At 38.6% G+C, this 23,599-nt stretch overlaps 1 protein-coding gene across 2 annotated transcripts in view; it reads left to right on the forward strand.

Annotated features, from left to right (window-relative positions):
• Positions 1-23,599, forward strand: part of Malrd1 (MAM and LDL receptor class A domain containing 1) — a 584,432-nt gene that overhangs the window by 121,460 nt on the left and 439,373 nt on the right. For both annotated transcript variants that reach the window (XM_037205982.1, XM_037205981.1), the window contains 4 exons: positions 13,371-13,523; positions 13,903-14,008; positions 14,461-14,828; positions 21,677-22,089. In XM_037205982.1, the coding sequence (XP_037061877.1) occupies positions 13,371-13,523; positions 13,903-14,008; positions 14,461-14,828; positions 21,677-22,089 (1,040 nt within the window). The remainder of the gene's footprint in view (positions 1-13,370; positions 13,524-13,902; positions 14,009-14,460; positions 14,829-21,676; positions 22,090-23,599) is intronic.

The raw sequence follows: 23,599 nt of genomic DNA on the forward strand, positions 1-23,599 counted from the left end.
CTTCTTCATGATGTTATTCATAAGGCTGTTTTCTTCTGCTTCTTCCAATTTTTGATGTTCAGGTCTAGATGTTGGAGGCAGGCTAGGTTCTGGTGATGCTGTATTGCTCTTCATTTTGTTGTATGTACTTCTGCCTTGACATCTGCCCATCTCCTTGTGGTTCGTTCTTGGTCTTATCAGGGTATTTGGTTCAGACATAGCTGACAGATTTAGGAAGTCTCTCTCTCTTGTCCAGATGGGAGCTCTCTTGTCCAAATGGGAACTCCGGGGCAGGATGGAAGCTCTTATCTAGACGGGAAGTCTGGGGCAGGATGGGCGCTCTTGTCTAGAAGGGAAGTCTGGGGCAGGATGATTTCTAGTCCTCTTTAATTGAAAGAATAGGGATCAGATAAAAATGAGGTGTTATCTTTAGAATTTGGAAGACAGCACCTGCCAATTCTTTTTGCCATTGTTACCAGAGTGTTTATTTTCTATTAATCTATAAGCTTTTCATTGTATGTAACTGCTACAAATGTAATGACTGGAAATAATGCTCATTTACAAAACTGACTCTTTCATCCACTGGTCCAGCATCTACTGATTCAACTAAATGCAGATCAATAATATTTGAATCAAAATTTTATGCTTGCACTAAAACTATATAGAGGTTGCTTTTATTCCCTAAACTCTGTGACTACTTACAGATTGTTTCTGTTTTGTTTGTATTAGAATTACACATGACTCAAAGCATGTTGGAGGATGTATTCAGGTTTCAGGGAAATATCCATGCCATTTTATATTGGTGACTTGAACACTCAAAGATATTGGAATGAACAGGTGAGAAGTGAGGAATGTATTCTGGAAATAGCTCACCTACCCAATAGGACAGCTCAGTCCCATAGTGCTGGACACCAGAAGCCCAGGGGGGTGTGACTTACTTCTCTGCTTAGTGCCTAAAATGTTCATAATCAAAATGTGTGTTGATATGAATTTCATCTTGAGACTTAAAATATAACAGCTTCTCGTTGTCTTCAGGTTGTTAGCATAACAGGGTTCCTTGAGGCTGCAAGACCAAGGCCCTTGTTTCATATGTTTACTCTCTGTTTAGGGCTTCTTTACTCTTCCTGAGTCATCTATATTCCTTCTCATGTAGCCTCTGGCTTTAATCCACAGTGTAATCTCAAGACTTTATTTTTTTTCTTCCTCTCATGTTTTTCTTTATGACGATAGAATATATATCACATAAAATTTAATAGCTGATGGTGTGAGTGAGTATATCAGTATACTCAACCTTTTTATACCAGCACTGTATAAAACCAGGCATGATTGTTCAGTTATAATCCCAGCACTAAGATGGTAGAGGCAGGACAATTACAAAGTCAAGGTCATCCTCAGCTACAGTCAGCCTCGGTTAAGTTATTCTTGGTCTCAAAAATAAATTATAGTCTTATACATCTTTATTGTGTTGTTAAGCAGTGTTAACTTATCCACACTATTCCAGAACCATCACCACCACCCATCTTCAATACCCACCAATCTCTCTGAAACTTTATCTATTACACAATAACTCTTCATTCTATTTTCTTTCATCCACAGGCAACTACTATTCTGTTGTCTCTCATAGAAGTTGCACTACTCTTAGCCCCTTATATAAATGAACTATATGGTATTTTTCTATTTCAATTGGCCTATTTCCCATAAGATAATGGCCTGAAGCTTTATGTATATTATATCATATGCCAGAACTTCCTTTTATTAAAGAGTGTATAATATCCTTCATGTATATTCAACCTTTTGTTTATTCATTCTTCTTTGTGTGAATACTTGAGTCATTCTTACCTTCAGGTCATTGTGAATAGAACTTCTGTGAGAATTAGTGTACGAATAACTGTCCATGACGTCCTTTGAAATCTTTCTAGTTTATAGCCCAAACTGGAATTACTGCTTCAGCTGTATTGATTCAAATTGTCCTCAGTCTTTTAAGGACTTGCTATCTTTTCCATAGGAGCTATGCCATTTTCCATCTCTATTAATAGTAAATGAACATTAGATTTCTTTTAAAATATGTTTATTAGAGCATACTAATTGCACAAAGTGGACTTCATTACAGTGTTTGCATCATTCAAGTACTGTACTTTGTTTATACCTGACCTCCTTTTAGCCTCTGTTATATTCCCTTTCTTCTCCCTCCGGCCTCCTCTGTCTTTCCTAGTGGCTCCCTTCAGCTTTCAGATTGCTTCTGCTGGGTTCAACCTGTAATGTGTCTTTTCTGACTCTGATCTTTACGTCTATTCATTTTTTTTAGTAAATAACATGATTTCTTTCCTTATTACTGCTGAATAATGGTTTATGGTATGGGGGGCACATTTGTTTTATCCGTTCATCTATTGATGTGACTTCATAACTTGGCTATTTAACCGTGATGTAAACATCTTGGGTGGCAGGTGTCTATGTTGTATGTGGACTTTAATCCTTCAGGTATGTACCTAGGACTGTTGTAGCAGGATCATTTGGTAGTTTTCATTTTCTTTCTTTCTGAGCTCTTCAAGTCCTATCCAGAGCTCTTTTGCCTGTGTCTACATTTTGAAAGGTTCCCTTGTGTGTTTCTCTAGTATGCTAAGGAGTTGAATCCCTTAGAGTTGTTCTTTATACTGGTGAGGAATAGGGATCTAGTTTCAGTGTTGTATATGTAGTTAAACAGTTTCCTAATCACAATTGTTGAAGTTGTGTTTCTAATAAGTTGTTTTGGAACTTTGGCCGAGGATCCCATCTTAAAGCTATGCAGGCTTATTTCTGGGTCTTCTACTCTATTCCACAAGCTCATATGCCAGAATTGGAGCCAACGTCATGCTGCTTTAGTTATTGTAGATCTGTTGGATAATTTAAAATTGGACATTGTAATAATCCTAGAATTTCATTGCTCAGTACTGCTCTTCAGGGTATTTTATACTCCAATATACATTTTAGTTTTGTTTATTTTGTCTCTTTGAAAAATATCATTTGTATTTTGTAGTGGGTAGCCATTCCAGCCCAATAGTATTCTGATAAAGATTGCACTGAATCTGTGGAACACTTTGGTAAATGACAGTTTTAAAAAATATTGATTATGCACAGTCATGGATATGGGAATGTAACTATTTTTGTGTCATCTTTAATTTTTCTCTTTGGTATTTTATAATTTTCTATGTAGAGGTCTTTCATCACCATGGTTTGAATAGCTGTTCTGCTTTCTTTGAGGCTATTGTAAATGGGATTGTTTCCTTGATTTCTTTCTCATCAGATTGATATTGGTAAACAAGGAAAACAATTGGTTTGTGTTTTTGACTTTGTATCATGGTGTAATGCTTAATTTGTTTTTTTCAAGCTGAAAGTCTTTCAGTGGTCTTTAGAGTCTTATAGTAGGATCATTTTGTCTGAAAAGAGGGTCACATTTGACTTCTTCCTCACCTAATTTCTATTCCTTATTATTTTCTCTTGTCCTGCTGCTCTGGCTAAAGTATCAGTACTAAATTAAAATAGGAGCAGTAAGAGTAGATATTCTTGTCTTATTCCTGATTTTAAAACTTATAATGCCATTTTTTTTTGTGTGTGTATTCTTTAATCTGTTGAGGTGTGAGCCTTCCATCACCTAATTTTTCTTCAGGGTATTCATCATGAGAAAATTCTAACTTTTGCCAAATGTCTTTTCCATATCTATTAAGATGGTTGTGTAGTTTTTGTTTGTGGTTTTATTTATATTTGTTAATTTATTTCTGTTTAATTTTCTTTATATCCCTGGACTAAAACCAATTTGATAATAGTATAGGATTTTTTTAGGTGCTGTTAAATTGAACTTGAAAATAATTTGTGGAAGAACTTTACATCTATGTTTATCTCTCCTCTCTGTCTCTGTCTCTCTCTGTGTGTGTGTGTATGTGTACTTGTGTGTGTTTGTGTGTGTCCCCTTGTCCTTACCAAGTTTTAGCATCAGGATAATACTAGCTTTATTGAATATATTTGAAAACGCCCCTTCTATTATTTTATGCAATAATTTTTTGAAAACTGACATTGGGCCTTTAAAGTCTGTCAGGTCCTGGGTTTTTCATTTTGGGAGACTTCCTTTTGTTTCATTAAATTCCATTTTCATATTTGAATAATTTCTTGTTTCTAGTTTAGTATATAATATAAGCCTAGGAATTTATCAATTTTCATTTCTTATTTTTGATAATTTTAAACATGTTTACAATTATGTTGATCTCTTTATTATCCCCCTTTATTCTTTTATTCTCTTCCTGCTGACTCCCTTCTCCTTAATTAGTTCCCTACTTTCATGTCAGTATGTGTGTCTGTGTCTGTGTGGCTATCTGTGTGGGTCTGTGTGTCAGTGTGTGTTGTGCATGTGTATATGCAGAGAGCCACAGCTCCTAAGAATTCACTATTGCAACATCCATATCATAATCCTAAAGACAGCATTTCATAACATTCCTCTCCCTGTCCTCTAGCTCTTACAGTGTTTTCACCTCCTTTCCCATGATGTTTCCTGGGCCCTGCAGGAGGTTGACATAGATACCCATTTAGCACTGAGTACTTGACAGTCACTTATTCTCAGAAACTTGTCCATCCACGAGTCTCTGCATTAACTGCTGTTGGCTGTAAAAATTATCTCATTTGACCAAGGCTAGAACAGCACTAGTCCATATATATACAAATATAAATATTTAGAAGCAGAGTGACTACATGTCCATTTAGCAAAACATTAGTAATGGTAATAGATCCCCTCTAGGGCCTGTGATGTACCTAGATATAGGTTTTTGGCTAGGTTTACAGTTCCAAGCATGTATTCCCTCCTTGTCTAGATTTTTGCAATATCCTTAATTATAGGTTATATTATACATTTATAATTCATATATTCATTTATGGGATTAATATATAACAATATATGAAATGTGTTCATAAATATAATTTATTTCATATTTATTTAGCATATAAAATAAAATATATAGTTTTTAATGTAGATTTTGTTATACTACTAAAACATCTCACTTGTTTCTCCTCTCATTGAAAATTATAGCTGAATGTTGAAGAGATCTCTAATTTCATCATCTATAATTTTTTTCTATATTTTTCTCCTCCTTGCTTTCCTGCCTTCTTCCTGTTCTTTCAGTATTTATAAAGTAGAGACATTCATTCTCTTAAGGCTCTTGAGGCTCTTTCTATTCCCCTGTGTGAGTGCTCGGTGCACAGCTGTAGGCTTGCTTCCTCACCCACGTCTCCAGATGTTTCCTTCCCCACCCACTTCCCCCCAAAGGCATTCTTCATTGTGTTTCTTAAGACTGCAGCACTTCTCTCTAGACAAACTTACTAGACATTTTATTGTTCTGGTGATGATCTATCCATCTCTCTATCACCTATCTGTTTATTTATCTATCTACTTATCTGTCATCTATCCATCAACTATTTCCTGTCTATCTCTGCTAATGCTACCTTCTACAGCCCCCCTGTATAAAAGGTAGGGTTTTTTTTCTCTTTTTAATTTTTTGGGTATTTTCCCTTTATGAATGTCTGTGTACCATGCACATACTTAGTGCCAACATAGGCCAGACAGAGTGTCTAATTCCCCAGAACTGGAATTAGAAAAGGTTTTGAGCCATCATGTGGGTGCTGGAAATGGAACTCAGATCCTCTTGAAGAGCAACAAATGCTCTTAATCACTGAGCCATCTCTCCAGCCATTATTATTTTCACCCTTTCTGTTACAGCTGTGGTCTTATTCCTTACATCTTTACAGATATGTCACATGTTCTCTATCAGTTTTTTTCAAATGAATGGATAATGAATGATTGAGGAAATGAATGAAAACATATTAATTGTTATTTTGTCATAATTACCTACTCACTTATAAATTCTAGATTCCTAATTGATAGAATATGAATATGTATAATATGCTTAATATGCTATGTGTCAAGAATTGTGAATGTTATAGAATTTTTCCCTCTCTATTAACTAACACCTTCACATGCTGTAATTCCTGGTTATGGGATTTTTTCCTTTGTTAACTAACAACTTTATGTGCTGTAATTTCTTTGGATTCTGGTGGAAGAGGGCAATTCCTACCTGACACAGATGGCCTTGAAATTTAAGGACACGATGCTCAGAGTGACTGTTATGTCTGAGCCGGTCTTCCTTGCCCCTTTAAGTAGAGAACACAGAACTGCAGGGGGATATGGGATATGCATATGAAGTAGATTTGCATAGCAGTTGAGGATCCTATGCTTATGTAACCCACATCTTTTACAATGAACTGCAAACCAACCTGTTTATTATTGAGTTTTATGAAAACCTTGCCTTTATTGTGTAGGATAGTCGTGTGCTCTGTGCAGAATGAAGCTATTTGCTATTTACTTATCCTTACAAGAATAGTTCTGGACAAAGGGTAGTCAATGATTGGATCCCATCATGGGTGGGTGCCAAAGCATGAGAGATGTGTGGATACTTCTCTATTAACAGAGTCTGTGTTAGATGTATCACAGGATTCTTTTAAAATCATATTGTAAGTTTTTTAATAGGATCATTTGTATTTTAAATTTATTTTCACTGATAAATAAACATACATTTATAGATATCAAAATATATGCATGATAATACAATGAATCATTATTGTTTAAAATGCAGTAATCTTGAAGCTCAAATGCTGTTTGGTTGTTTATGCATTGGCTTTACTTTAGAATGTTTAATTCTTTCTATTCATTTGCACAGACTTCTTTTTTATTTCATAGTTCATTGCAAATCTTTTCTCCCTCTTATATATTACATTTTAAATAGTTAATGAATATTAACTATTGATGAAGTCCAGAGCTCAATTATTTCAACCTTATCTTAACTTCAAGCATATAATGACCTGAAAGCATGATAAAAGCTGAAATGAAATAATTACAGAAGTATTGAACATACTCTAAAAGTGGGGGATACAGTATTAATGAACTTAAAGTTTAAAATAATAACTGTCTAATCAAAGCTTGGCGTCAGTGAACATAATCCCCCACACTGGAATACTCAACTTTTATCCTTTGTGCAACTTTCAAGAAGCTCAGGAAAGCTAGAAGACTAGTGTGTGACTGTGTGTGTGTGTGTGTGTGTGTGTGTGTGTGTGTGTGTATGTAAGGCTGTGACTCGGTGTGTGAGACTGTGGTGTGTATGAGACTGTGTGTGACAGTGAGTATGTGCCAGTGTGTGTGTGTGTGAGAGAGAGAGACTGTGTGAGACGTGTGTGTGTGTGTGTGTGTGCGCGCGCGCGTGCGTGTGTGTGTATGTATGGTTATATTTATGTGTGTGGGACAGTGTGTGTGTGTATGTGTGTGTGTGTGTGTGTGTGCATGTGTGTGTGTGGTTATATTTATGTGTGTGGGACAGTGTGTGTGTGTGTATGTGTGTGTGTGTGTGTGGTGTATATACATGTGTGTGTTGTATATACATGTGGGTGTGTACATATATGTATGCAGGTCGGAGATCATTGTCAGGTGTCTTTCTTGGCTAGTATCTACCTTATATTTTTGTGACAGGGTCTCTCTCCGAACTCTACCTTGTTTTAGCTATGCTGGCTGACCAGGGCCTTACCGGGATCCACCATCTCCCCTGTCCTCTTCCTAGCATTGAGGTTAGAAATACTTACTTCCATTCTCATATTTTTATGTAGGTGCTAAGAATCAAACTCAGGCACTTTATGACAGGCACTTTGCTGAGCCATCTCTGCAGTCCTTAGAAGGAAAAAAAATCTTAAAAGAAGCATAGAATCAATCTTTTAGACTTACACTTATCAATGTTTATGTAATTTACAATCTGGCATGTTATAATTGTTAAAAACTGTTATTTTAAATAATATTTTGTTAATTATTTGAGAATATATATATATATATTTATCATATACACTATCTTTTTCTCCCAGTTCCTTCCAAATCTACTCCAACCTCCCTACCAACCCAACTGTGTGAACACTCACTATCTCTCTTAAAAACATTGAGTCCAGTTTCTGTTGCCCATCTACCCTTGGGTAGGGGGCTTGCCCTGGAGTGGTGCCACTATACAAGAGGTCACACTACTAAAGAAAACAGATTCTCCCTGTCCCAGAGCTGTCAAATCCCCCAACAATTCTTCAGCTAGTGGTGTATTTTTGTGTTCACCTTCCCCACTCCATGTTGGGATTTTGTGTGACTATAGAGTGTGCACAGGTCTTGTGCATGCTGTCACAATCACTGTGAGCTCATATGTGCATCTGCCCTGTAGAGTCCAGACACACTGTTTTCTTAGAAGGACCTTCCACTTCTGGCTCTGACAATTTTTCTGTCCCCTCTTCCCTGAAGATCCCTGAGCTTTAAGGGGCAGATATGTGGTATAAACATTCCGTGCAGGCTTAAGAACTCAGAAGACTTATTCTCTGCATGCTGACTAGTTGTAGGTCTCTGTGTTCATTGACATCTATTGCCAGAAAGAGGAGAAAGGACTCTTGCTACATGCAGGCAGCATGTGCCCGCTTATCCCCTCACATGATTCAATGCCAGAAAACACTTTTAAAGTACAGAAATATTTCTGGTGTACTTCTTGGGGATTAAAGAAGATGGCAGGTGTTTCAAGATGTTTTCGACAGACTCAATGGCTGTTGGCTCAGATATCTGTGATCTACAGTGGTGGCATTTGACGAGCATTAGATCCTAATTTTTATTATAAATGTATTTTATTTCATTTTTTATGTTTATGTGTGTTTTTTTCCTTCAGGAATGTTTGTGCACTGCATGTTTGTCTGGTACCCAGGGATTCCAGAAGAGGGTTAGATCCCCTGAAATTGGATTAAAGGACAGTTGTGAGCTACCATGTGGGTGCTAGGAATCAACCCAGGGTCCGCAGGAAGAGCAGCAATTGCTCTTAACCCCTGAGCCATGACTCCAGTCCCAGATCCTAACTTCTAAAAACCATTGTTCACAAGCTCTGCCAACCATCTTTTAAACTCAGCATGGGAATATGCCTATATGACTTAAATGAAAGAATTTGTATTCCACCTCGTTATACATTAGGGTATATTTCCTCCTAAGTTTTTTTTTATATATATATATACTTTTATTTTACAATACTATTCAGTTCTACATAACAGCCACAGATTCCCTTGTTCTCCCACTTCCTGTCCCCCCTCCTCCCCCCCAGCCCACCCCCCCATTCCCACCACCTCCAGATCAAGGCCACCCCCGAGGACTGAGATCGACCTGATAGGCTCAGTCTGGGCAGGTCCAGTCCCCTCCTCCCAGATTGAGCTAAGCATCCCTGTATAAGTCCCAAGTTTCAAACAGCTATCTCATGCAGTGAGCCCAGGACTTGGTACCACTGCCTAGATGCCTCCCAAACTATACCACTCTTGGGCATATACCCAAGAAATGCTCAATCATACCACAAGAGCACTTGCTCAGCTATGTTTATATCAGCATTGCTTGTAATAACCAAAACCTGGAAACAACCTAGATGCCCTTCAACTGAAGAATGGATAAATAAATTGTGGCACATATACACAATGGAATACTACTCAGCAGAGAAAAACAATGACATCATGAGATTGGCAGGCAAATGGATGGATCTAGAAAAAATCATCCTGAGTGAAGTAACCCAGACTTAGAAAGACAAATATGGTATGTACTCACTCATAGGAGGATACTAAATGTGGAACAAGGATGACTGGACTGCTACTCACATCACCAGTGAGGCTACCTGTAAAACAGGACCCCAAGAAAGACACGGGGATCACCCAATGACGGAGAAATGGCTGAGATCTACATGAACAGCCTGGACATGAGTGGGAACAATGAACGGCGAGGGTTGAGGGAAAGAGAGCGGGAGATCCCACCTGGATCGAGAACAGAGAGAGAGAACAAGGAATAGGAGACCATGGTAAATGAAGACCACACGAGAAAAGGAAGAAACAAAGTGCTAAAGAGGCCCACAGAAATCCACAAAAATACCCCCACAAAAGACTGCTGGCAATGGCCGAGAGACAGCCGGGACTGACCTACTCTGGTGATGGGATGGCCAAACACCCTAATAGTTGTGCCAGAAACCCCATCCAAGGACGGAGGAATTGGGATGCAGATATCTACGGCTAGGCCCCGGGTGGAGCTTTGGGAGTCTAATTAGCGAGAAAGAGGAGGGTTTATATGAGCGAGAATTGTTGAAACCAAGGTTGGATAAAGCACAGGGACAAGGGACAAATAGGTTTTTTTTTTTTTTTAAGTTTTGTGTGATGCCCAAATTATTCATTCAGAATTCTCTTTTTTTCTATTTTGTGTTTATTCCTTTCATTAAATTCAAATGGGATCATTCAAACCACCAAAGATGCTCCAGATAGTGAATTCAAAAAGAGACAGGGTCTGAGGCTGGATATTTACTCTCAGAAGTGTTCTTGGATTCCATACCAGTTTGATTTCTTACTCAGCAAATGGCTGCAAAACTGACAGTGATGAACCTATTTGTCAGCCCACCACGTGTCTCCTAACACCTTCTCCCCAGAGGCAACGAATGTAATTATAATTAACATAATTAATATTGGCCACTCAGGTCATTTTTTTTTCACAATAATTAAAAGCCATTGTAGAGTCATTAGCTTTCTACCCATAGTCATAGCAAAGACAAGCGTAAGTTTCAGAAATTCCGTGCCAACAGGCATTCTGTTAAAAATGGAACCGCCCCTGACATAAAGCTTCCTGCATGGGAACTCTGAGTAAATGGCGGCTGCAATTTTGTTTTTGCATACATTGATTAGAGTGGAGACAATTGAGGAAGTCAATAATGCTCCAGAAGCAGTGACAAATCCTTGAACCTCAATTATTCAAATGCACTGAGAGTATTACATTTCTCAATCAGAAATGGTTATGGCATGTATAATTGTTCATGGCTATTCCAGTAAGGTGGAATGATGCAATTAATGGCTAGTTTAGAGACTAATTTTATTTTAATAATAATTTTATTATTATATTTATAAGTAAGCTTTTTAAATGTGCATAAGAACCTGGGAATGAGGAATAGTAGAAAAGCACATTTGAGTTTTAATAGCATCTTCCTATTAAAATTGCTTTCTTTTAAAATTATTTTTTATTGAAACATAAAAATTATATATATTTATGTGGTGCCATTTCGTGTTTTAATACATATGTGCATTGAATGGTATTAAAGTAATTGAAATCATATCTCTCTCAAATATTTTCATTTCTTGTGGTAAAGTATTCAAAACCCTCTTTTATCTTTTTGAACTGTGGAGCATAGTATCATGTTGCTTGATCAACACACTGTGCAATAGCTCACCAAGGCTTCTTGCCTCATCCCACCCATGGCTTACTAAACATTGGCCAACCTTCACCCATCCCTTTCTCATCTTCCATTTCTGGTAGCCATAGTCTCCTCTCAACTTCTGTGAAATCAACTGTTTGGGATTCTACACAGGAGCCAAGGGCATGAGGTGTTTGCTCTCCCTGCCTGCCTCACAATTTTTGGATCCTGGGAATAATGCTGCTAATGTTCCTGGAAAGATAATTCCTTTTGCTGAGTTTGTTGAAGGGGCCAACTCTAAGAGAACTAAAGGGTCATCTCAGTGGTGCTTCCAGCCCTACTGTCATTCACCACGTCTACAGCATCATGTTCCTTGTTATCAGAAAATCAGGCTTCCTCTCTAGGTATTATACAGTAACAACACAATGTGTTTCCTCCTGTATTTCTGTAGCAAGAATTCTTAGATCTTTTTCTGAGGTGTGTTTAAAGCAGGAATCAGAGCATTTGCTTCACAGGGATTAACATGACATCTACATATTTTGGAGCTTTTCGAGTCTATGTATATTTATGTTTTATTTGTGTATTATATGGTTGAAATAGAGATAGATTTTAAAGTGCAAAGATTTAAACTTGATTTTCATTTTATTCTTAGCTCATAGTTATTATTCCTTTTCAATTTTGAGTACCATTTAATTTTGCTTCACAGCAGTTCTAACTTTGAGAAATCATTATTCTAAGTATGAAATGCATTCTTCAAGATGCATATTTCTAGTTGGGTCTGCTAATTGAAATAAGGCTTTTATTTACTAAAGTACTCAGTATTTAAAGTCATTTTAGATGCCTTTACACACTCCATTGATTTTGGTAAGAGTTGAAGTGATATGCTGGTCAAATTTGGGGCAGGAAATTTAATAGAAAACAAATATATTTTTGAAATTATATGTTTTAGAGAAACTATCAGCCATTAGATGTGACATTCATGTTCTTGCCGTACATTAATAGTGTTTTCAAAATTGAAGATGCTGTCTCGCTAGCTTAAATACCCTAAGCAAAATTTGTAATTTCTTTCACTTCATATGTTCATCCATAAAATGTTTGCTTCTTCCAGCACATCTCTTACAATGGAGACACAGCTCCTATGCTTGGCCAAAATAGCCAGTGGTGAGGGATCTCCATGGATCAATCACAAATGGGGATCCTTTTTACTGGCTGCACATTGTACTAAGTAAATTAGGACCAGACCTTTTGGCTTATCTTTTTCCAATGTACTAAGCACAGGTTTTTTTGTTTGTTTGTTTGTTTGTTTTTCAACTGTTGCATAAAAGTATATTCCATGTACAGTCTAATCCCATTCTACAACTTGACCATATGTGGCTTTAGTGAAATTATATACGGTATCCTAAGCTCCCTTTCCTTCTTCACAAAGAAACGATCTTCATCACCTGTGGCATAGGGCTACAGTGTACACAGTGTGCAGCAGCACAGAGTCTTTCGTGCAGCTATTAGTGATTGTGAGTCCTGGTGCTACATTCTTGTGGCTCATACCTTCTATTACTTTCCCAACCCCTTCCCTCTTCCTCTTGAAGGCCTTGTGAAAGTTAATGGACCACATCTCCTAGAAAAACCTTCTCTATTATACACAAACCGGGTGATGCACGTAACAATATTTGAAATAGCAGCCCCTGTAAAAATCAGAAAGGAGATGAAGGAAGTATACAGGAAGTAGATCTGGAGCTTTTCTAGGATCAGTGTCTGGACAGTGACTGTTGTTCATGATTTAATATGAAATGCTCTGTGGAAACAAACTCCCCACTGGTGTTGATGGAGTGGAAATGACACATTACTAGAGCGAAGTAGCAAGTGTTAGCAATTCCTCAAGCAATGTGGCTGAGGAACGCTGTGTGTCAGAAAGAATACTTGGAAGCAGTAATTTCTAAAATCTGTCTCCTCTGTTTCTAGTATGCAAAACATGTCCTGCTTTCACCAGGAAAAATCTTTTCCTTCTGTGACTCTTTGTACCTCAAGGAGCACTGTGAGGCCATAAGGACTCGAGTACTCCCTTCCTAAAGGGGCTCTGTGGAAGCCATCTAAGAAAGCCTCGTTTCTCTTCTCCAGTTGCTGATTGTGACTTTGAAGTGAACAGCTGCGGGTGGTTTGAGGCCAGTGGCGGTGACCATTTTGACTGGGTGTGGAACTCCCAAAGTGGTCTATCTGCTGACGTTGAGCAACAAGCCCCACCTGGAGATCACACTCATGGTACAGCTCAAGGTAAAACTCTAGGGACACTTTACACACTTCTATAGACTGCTGGTTGGACCTCAGGGGAGGAAGACCACAGCATATAGGATGACACCGACAGTCAGTTGTGCTGTCTGCAAGAAATGGTTTCTTTGTGGGTCATAGGATCAGAACTGATATATTTTTGCCTGCATAAACTGAAATTATCAATTGGCTATTGACATCATTTAAATGTAGATGGATATACAAAGGGAAATTTTGCTATCAGTATTGACTTTTTATTGTGGTATAACTTTAATTTTAATTGGACATGAAACTTACTTGGGATAGCATTAAGAGACAGATGAACTCTTGTTGCCTCACAGGATCCAGTAGGTAAACCTAATGCTTTGTTTTTACATCCCTACAGGGCATTTCATGTTCATTTTGAAGAACAGCAGCAGCTTGTTTCAAACTGCTAAACTTCAGAGCCCAACGTTCAGTCAGACAGGGCCCGGGTGCACGCTGTCATTCTGGTAACTATAATATGATGGTAAATTATCCTAGCAGGATGATGGCTGCAGGCATACCCCTGCACTTGGTAGCTATTCAAGTTTTACTCATGGCTACACTTTATAGTGACTACTGCATTAAATTAAAATAATTTTAACTTCAGAGGATATTATCAGCATTGGTTATTTTATTTCTTAAGATGAAAGGAAGGCTTCTCTTCTACCACTGGAGTTTAATTTAATTAGGAGTCTTCCTGTGTTTAGCAAAAGGTTCCAGGGTTGTGAGAGCCTCCATTCCGTGTGCATCTCAGCAGATCAATTCTTGCAAATGGGCAGCTACAGTTACTGAAGGAAAGAAATATATCCATTACCATGATTCATAGTAATTTGTGTAAATGGAATTTCAAGGTTGTATAAAGTTCAACTGTTTAGTCTACCCTACAATATTTTCATTTCTTACGTTGATTTTCTTTCAGGTTTTATAACTATGGACTGTCAGTGGGGGCAGCTGAGTTGCAGCTACATCTAGAAAATTCCAGGGATGCCACAGCCCTCTGGAGAGTGCTATATAACCAAGGCAACCAGTGGTCAGAGGCGACTGTCCAGCTTGGACGTCTCACTCAGCCCTTCTACCTGTCACTAGAGAAAGTCAGCCTGGCAGTTTATGGTGGGGTCTCTGCTGTTGATGACATCCGTTTTGAAAATTGTGCTCTTCCTCCTGCTGTTGAGATCTGTGAAGAGCCAGATCAGTTCTGGTGTAGACAGACAAAGGCTTGTGTGGGAAGGCATCAACTCTGTGACCTGGTTGATGATTGTGGAGATCGCACAGATGAGATTGACTGTGGTAAGTTGTTTGAGGTTGACATTTTTTTTCCCCAGGGGAAGGGCACTATGTTTTTTCCCTCATATAGTTTGGAAGTATTGGTCTTAATTAGTTCACTACTTTTTAGGCAACTAGCCAGTGACTCAAATATAATTGAAAAGTAGATGAATACTGTATGGTCAATTAATCAAATTAACCAAACATATTAGTCCTTTTCATTACTGAAGATTTTTCAGTTTATTTTTATTTGTGTTTCTATGTTATGTACGCAAATGATTATACATGCCATAGCGTATGTGTGTTGGTCAGAGCACAGCTTTCATGCATGAGTCATCTCCTTCCACCATGTGGGTGCTGGGGATCAGACTCAAGTTGTCAGGCCTCATGGCAAGTGCCTTTACTGGCTGAGTTGTCTTGGCAGCCCCTTGCCATTCTCCAATAGATAGGTTTACTAACTAGCTCCTAGAGATACACTAGTAAAAATGAGTATAGAATTCTTGCCTTCATGTGCTTCCAAGTCTAACTGGAGAGATAGATGTTCACCTATTTATTAATGAAATGTATGATAGCGATTCTAACAGGAACTGTGAAGAAAGATATGGTGTGGCTTTATAGAATAATAAAATTTGATTTTCTGCAGGTGATGATTTAGCCAAGATCTGAAATGTGGCAAGTGAAGCTTATGTCCAAAAGCCAAGAAGTAAAAGACAGATGCAATTTAGAATGTGTGAAGGGAGCACAAATCAGGGCCAGGATGTTGGGGAGACCGAGGGCGGACATCTTTGATGTGATCCACACTGAAGAAGCAGTCTTTATTTCAAAGATTTTTTAGGGCAGTGAGAGCACTGAAATTTGACATATGTAAATGTCACTGTGGGTGTTATATAACTAGTGGACTCGAGAACAGATTTAGGGGATCGATAGGGAGCATTGCAGCAGCCCATTGGAGAACCGCCGACTGTGAGGCCTGAGCCAGGGAGGAAGTCTAGAGGAAGGACCTGTGTGGGGTTCTTTTGTTTGCTTGTTTGGTTGTTTGTTTATTCAGGAGCAGATAGTTAAAAGCCATGGCTCAGATTTGTTTTTCTACTTTCAAACTGCAAAAAGTTTATGATATCTTGTGATGGTTTGGCCCCCCAGTTTGCTGAACCTGGTTTCCACAGATCCTGTGCTTGCATCTGCGAATGATTATTTTTGTTACATATTTTTGATAAGTATTATTTTGTTTATGAAAGTCTGTTACAAAAATGTTTCAGTCATTCTTGGTCTCATATCTTGTCTCAAGATAATTTATAAATTTCAAGCTGATGCGTTTCATAAATTAGAAAACTCATTGGAAACCAAAGTGAAACCATGGAATGCTCAGTACCTGCATATGAAACATTCAGATAGGGATTTCTGTATAAGTTACTGTGGAAAGTTTTCTGTGCATATGATCTTTGATATCCATGTTCATAAAAATGTATTAAAGTCCAAATTAACATCTAGCTCATGGAATTTACACAACGCTTATTTGAGGGGATAGCGTTAACATTGATTTTGACAGTGGTAATCATATGATATATAACTTGTTTTAAAATCTAATTTAGTCTTCTGCACATTTTGAAAGTTTTTTTTAGCTTTCTAAAATTCTCTAAATTGTTCTTCAAACATCCTGATATTAGTAGAATTAAGCATGGTGTATTATAGTACAAATAAATGTAATCATATATCAGTTAATCATATATCTTGCTTATTCGATGATGCAAAGAAATAATAGTGGCATCCATTGGGACATTGCCTTTTTGAATATAGTGTGTATTACACATCCCAACATTCAAATTGTGTTTCCTGCAGGGTGCTTGGAGATGTGGTCCTCCACTGAAGGGTGGAGCTCCCCATGCTCTCCTTGGGAGTGGAGATTGACAAGTATAAAAACTTGTTGGCTTTTGTGTCAGTTTTATGTTAAAACTCGCAATTTGACATCCCCCTTCTGCTTCCCAGCTAAAGACTGACACCTGGGGAGTACCTGGAATGTCCCCAGTTCACATCACAGCTGGCTTGATTAGTCACGATTGAGGAGCCACCAGATGAACACCCGTCTTCCTGCTGACATCTGCTCACTGGCTCCCTTCATTAGGTCTGAGCTTCTCTTCAGGGCTGTCCATTCAGATGACTGGTTCTCACCCAGTTGCTCTGATTCACCTGCACTTCTATTTATTGTTCAGGGTGCTTACTCACCTTTGGCACCAAGAGCCATCACTAAGATGAATAGTTGAATGACAGCTAACATTTATATTTTAAATATTAACATATAAATGGAGCTAAAATGTGAAACTACCTGTAAACTCTAAATCTCCTCTCCTCAGCCCAGTTTTCCCAAATGTGTATTTTTATCTCATTATTTTCCCAAAGCAAATACCTGGCGTCAATAAAATCTTCATGTTTTGAAAAATGAACATGCTCCAATACTACCCTAAAAAATAGAGTATTTGATTGATGAGGTCCTAGTCAATTATTTTTAGGTTTGACTGAGTGATTTCAGAAGTGTAAAAGCCCAAGCTCCCTTTGTGTAATGTAATGGGAATATTAATTAGTGTAGTTACTATGGAAATCAGTGGAGATTTGTCAACATACCCCCAAATAGAGCTACCACATGATTCAGCTATACTGCTACTGGGCATATACACGAGGGAGTCCAAGGTAGTAGATAACGGGCGTTTCTATATATCTGGCTATGTTTATTCATGAGAACCAACTTAGGGGATCAGCCTTAATGCTCTTCAGTGGAATAAACGGATGCATTAAATCTTATGCACATAGCCAATGCTGTATAGTTCAGGCACAAAGAACAAAATCTATGCCGTATGCAGGAAAAGTGATAGAATGAGAGGTCATCATGTTGAGTGACAAGTATGTCATCCTGTCCATGATAACTCACAGCTGTTTGTAACTCCAGTTACAGAGGATTCAATACTTTTTCTAATCTGCACAGGCTACTGCATGAATGTGTACATATATGTACACTTAGGCCTACAATACATGTAAGCCAATATTAAAAATAAATAATGGCATGTAATGGGGATTATTAGAAAAGAGGAAGAAAATCAGGGAGAGGGCAAAGCTCTTTGATTTCTGTGGCAAGGCACCATGACCAAGGCAACTTATATGAGAAATAGTTTATTGCAGGCTTTCAGTTTCAGATCAGAGTTCATGACCATCATGGTAGGGAGCATGGGAACACACAGGTAGTCATGGCATCAGAGTAGTATCTGAGAGCTTGCGTACTTACCTACAAGAAGGAGGTTGAGCAAGCTAACTGGGGTGGCATGAGTCTTTTCAAATCTCAAAGCCTCCCACACCTCCAGTGACATACCTGCTCCAACAAGGCCATATATCCTAATCTTTCTCAAAGAGTTCCATCAACTAGGGAGTAAGAATTCAAATATATGAGCCTATATTCTCATTCTCATTTAAACTACCACATTCCACTTCATAACCCCCACAGGCTTATGGTCATATTATAATATAGAATGCATTTAGTCCAACTTCAAAAGCTTTTATAGTCTTTCACAGACCCAATGCAATTTGAAAGTCCAAAGTCTCTTCTGAGACTCAAGGTACTCTTCTAATTGTAACTAACCCCCTTTAAAAATCAAAAAACAAATTACATACCTCTAACCTACAATGTTCCAGAATACACATTACCATTCTAAAAGCAAGGAATGGGGTCATAATGAGGATATGCTGGATGAAAGCAAGAATGAAACCCAGCAGGACAAACTCCAAATCCTGTAGTTCTATATCTGATGTCAGAGGGCTTAGATGGCTCTGCAATTCCACCTTTATGACTATAACACACTTCTCTCTCTTGGACTTGTTCCACTCTTCATCTGCAACTCTCCTGGGCTGACATTTTCTGGCTCTAGCACCTCTTACATCTTGGGGTCTTGAACCCAATCCAGGCTTCACTTTCACAGCTTTAGTCTCCAGGCCTCTGTTCAGGGACACCCCCCCCCCTTCCCTATGCCTGGCCTCAGCAGCTTTCTTTAACTGCAGAGGGAGATTCCATAACACGTTTACTCCTATGTCTTTCATAACTATAACTATAAAGCCAGAATTACATGGCTAAGGCTGCCAAATTGGACTGCAGGCTTGGGATTTTACCTGACCCTATCTCTGAATTACATTTGCATAAGATTTCCTGTAGTAGGACAGGCCCATAGGGTCAATGAAGTTGGCTCAGACTAGTTGCCAAGGCATGCGCACAATGTACTCCTTAAGAGCCAACCTGGAGCATGCCTAAAGACCTAGCAACAGTCGCTGTCAGAGTTCCTAGTTGATGTCAGAGTTCCTGATTGATGTCAGAGTTCCTGATCATGCCCAGCCAATGAGGAATGACCACACATACTGGGTGCTGGGAGGAGGGTATATAAGGCCTTCCCTGTTATTGAATAAAGGAGTTCATTATTTGCCTTCAACAGACTCAAGGTGTCTGTGTTGTTGACACTGACACCGTGCCTTCTCACCCCCTACCCTGAGGGAGCCATTAGGATCCAGGAACAATTTCTTTTGTTGCATAAACTTTCATTTTTATGAGTTGGAACGTTGGCTGTATGGGGTTTTGTCCCCATTCCCTTTATTCCCTTTCACATATGGCCTCATTATCTCTTTCAGCCTAGGCCTTGGCTCCAACATTATATTTACTTAGGCTCCTTTTCGCCTCAAAATGTACATTTTGTATTTCTTTTTGCCGTGCTTGCTCCTTTTTACTATAGATATGCATAAGCATGATTATTAATAACCACAAGACAGAGTCAATATAGGCTGTCTTAAAATCTCAGCCAACAAAATTAATCTCAAATTCTTCAATTTAGCTTCAGGCAGATTCTTAGGACAAGAGCAAAAAGCAGACCCATTGTTTATAAAATATCAAAAGAGTGATCTCTAGCTCAGTTGCTAATATTGTTTCCCTATGAAACCTCTTGAGTTGGGTCACCATATTATCTTCTAAGCTCTTACTGGGATGACCCATTAATCTCTGCTTATGGTGTTTAACAACTTTCCTAGTCTAAAGTCCCCAAATCTTCCACATTCCTCCAAAACCCAGCATGGTCAGATCTGTCACAGCAATACCTATTTCCTGGTACCAACTTCTGCCTTAGCTGCTTTTCCATTGCTGTGATAAGACACCATGACCAAGTAATTTATAGAAGAAGGAGTTTATTGAGGACTTACTTTTAAGAGCATGAGAGTTTATTACCATATAGGAAAGATAATATATGATGAGGAGAAATATGAATGAGGAAGAAATGTAAGCCATTATAATTGGATCTGAGATGAAACAGTTTAGATTATGGGAATATGGGAATGTGCCAAGTGGTTTTACATAGAGAAAGAAACGGTACTGTTGCCATTGGGGGATCATGATTTGGGCATGACTGAGTAGAGACATTTGAAGCTGTGTGAGAAGGAATAAAAAATACTCTCTTAGAGTGAGATTTTGGGAATCCCTCATCAGAACCCTCTTGAATATCTGGAAATGTGTGGGTTTTGACTGATAGACTGGGATTTACTTGAGACTTTTCATTTTGATGCAAGCAATGTATGATCCATGATACCTGTGTGATCCTTAAATATTTAGAATTGTTAGAGAATAACAACTCCTAGCTCTATTAATCACTGAGAGAGCCTATTAAAAAATCCTGATGTAGCAAGGGGGCCGATGGCTCACAGGGAGAGAGCTTACCTGAGGACCTGAGTTCAAATCCCAGAACCTATATTAAAAGCCATCCGGAACCATAGCAGTGAGATTGAGGGTGGAGGAGCAGAAATGGAAGTCCTTGGTCAATCAGTATAGCTCATCAGTGAGTGCCAGAAGGCGCTGAAGAGAAGGCTCAGAAATGGAGTGCTTGCTGTATATGCATAAGAATAGGAGTTTGGATCCCAGCACCTACATAACAATCCTGTTGCTGGTGTGACCCCCTGCATATCAATAACCCCAGCATAGAAAGAGCCAGAGAAAGGAGAATCACTGGGGCTTATTAGCTGCCAGCCTAGCCTGCAACAATAAGCCCACAGGTTTCATGTTCAGCCAGAAAGATTCCACCTTAAAAGATCGAGGCAAGGAATAACAGAGGGAGACACTGATGTCTTCCTCTACCTTCCACATCCACATGAGGGATGAGTACCTTTATGCACACATGTGAACGTTGAGCACACATATATGCAACACACACACACACACACACACACACACACACCACAATAATTAGGTCGAGGTTGATAGAATAGTGGATATCTGACAGCTATCTCTGGCCTCCACACTCACACATGTACCCTCATGATGCACGTGTGCATACAAAACAGGAACACATACAAGCATATACACTAAACACAAGTGCACATACCAAAGTCAATATAAGAATCCCAATGCATAGTTTTAAAACTATTTAGGCCAACTAAATCAACAATTTATATGTGACTTCTAAGCTTTAGTGGTTTTGTTTGTCTTTTAATGTTCCCTAGTTGGCAACTTTAGCTAAGTTTGAAATGCACCCAGTCAAAAATGTGTTACAATGAAACAGCCATGATCGCCTGAGGTTATGGTAATTGTTGCAGTGGGGATTAAACCTAGGTCCTTGTGCATGCTAGACCAGTGCTCTACCTCTAAGCTATACCACAAGCCCAGGGTTAGATTATCAGAAATGAAGATGAATGAACATTAAAAATATTTAAAAGATAATGGTCTAAACATTTCATCTTCATGCCATGAGATATTATTTGATGTCTAGGATTTACTCTTTTCATAACTGTGTTTTGTGTCACATTTAAAAACTATTACAGCTTTCCTTTTATGATCCAAGTATCAATGTGTGTTCTTAATCCCTCAGCACCTGAACTCCAGTGTGATTTTGAAAATGGATTCTGTAACTGGGAGCAAAGTTTGGAAGATGATTTCAACTGGACCAGAAACCAGGGTCCTACTTCAACACTGAACACAGGCCCGATGAAGGATAACACCCTGGGCACAGCCAAGGGCCACTACCTTTACATAGAAACATCAGGGCCACAGATTTTTCAAGACAAAGCTGTTTTACTCAGCCCGATCCTAAACGCCACGGAAACAAATAGCTGCACCTTCCGCCTATACTACCACATGTTTGGAAAGCATATTTATCAGCTGGCTGTCTACCAGAGAATCTGGAGCAATTCCAGGGGACAGCTGCTGTGGCAGATATTTGGGGATCAAGGCAACAGATGGATAAGGAAACACCTCAGCATTTCCAGCAGACAGCCCTTTCAGGTAGGATAATGGGTTTCATAATATATATTTGAAATGCTTCCTACTGTCTAAGCAATGTGAAATATCACCGTAGTCTTGATTTAAAAGCCAGTGGAATTGGATCAAAGATACTTTGAAACACATTCATCATTTACTGGAGGGTGTGCTAAGGCTCTTTGAGTTGCTTTGCTCCAGGACTACCTCAGTAATGTATATTTAACATCTCCTCAGATGAGTGCTTGACACGGGAAACAGCTGCAGGTCCCCCAATGTTAAGTGCTTGTTCTACTGAAATTAAAACATCAGAAGAAAGAAGAGTTTGGCATAATCTGTGAGTTCTGCAGACTGCAAACTCATAAATACATGCTTTTGAATACATCATTTGACATTTTAACTTGTTATAGGTGAGCAGCTGAAATCCAGGCAGAGTATACTCTCTATTTTCACATTTTATTTATCTTTAACTGCAATGTATGCATTGCACATAGGTCTGGGCTTCATACAGGCACTTTAAGTATGCCATATACTTTGACCACATTCACTCCTTGTACCCTGTTGTTTCTCCTCCTTCATATTTAGTTTATCTTATGTATATAAAATCTGGAATTTATAAATGTGAGAATGCATGCAATATTTGGCTCTTTCAGTCTGGCTTATTTCAGTTAATATAATTATCTCTAGTTGCATCAGTTTTCCTATGAATGACACAATTTATTTTTTTGTAGAACTGAAGAAAGCTGCATTATGTATATGCCATGTTTTTTGATCATTCTGTTAATTAACTGATATCTAAATTGATGCCATTACTTGGCTATCATGAATTGTACTATAGTAAACATGGATGAGCAGGTACCTCTATGGTATGTTGACTTAGAATCCTTTGGTTACCAGTCCTGTGGTCGTTTATTTGTGTCCTGTGATCTCTTGGTCCAGGAGTAGGACAGCTGGGATGGAATGACCGTAAAGAAACCGGATAACAAATGTGAGGATGTGGGAAAAGGGAATTCTTATACACTGCTGGTTAAAAAGTCATTTCATCTAGCCACTATGGAAATCAGCATGAAGGAGCCTACAGAACTCTAATCTGAAACTGTACTGGAAAGAGTACATGCTTTATTAAATAACACATGGCGTCTCTCAGGAAGAACTCAAGTTTGACTGCACATTGCCTTATTCCTGGTGGAATGGTTTTTTAATTCCAAGTCTGACATGTCTTCAAAAAGCCAAACTAGCAAGTTCAAATGCACATGTCTTTTACAAATTTGTAGAAGACTTTTTATAAGTTTTACATTCGCTTTTCTTATCAATTCCCTGAAGTTAAATCAGAGGACTCCCTTTTTGGCAGTTCTGTAGATGCAAGGGAGAACATTTCTGAAAAATTGTCATCATTTGTCCTTGGTATAAAAGCTTGTAAGTAGCAGAAACAGGACTTAGACCAGCTAGGGTTTGTAAATGGTCGCTGTTCCTCCTCTCACCATACTTCATGAAGCCTGTAGCATGTAGGGGCTTTAGTATTCGTTCCTTCTCCTGC

This window comes from Peromyscus leucopus, chromosome 5, assembly GCF_004664715.2.
Source record: "Peromyscus leucopus breed LL Stock chromosome 5, UCI_PerLeu_2.1, whole genome shotgun sequence".
Lineage (NCBI taxonomy): Eukaryota > Metazoa > Chordata > Mammalia > Rodentia > Cricetidae > Peromyscus > Peromyscus leucopus.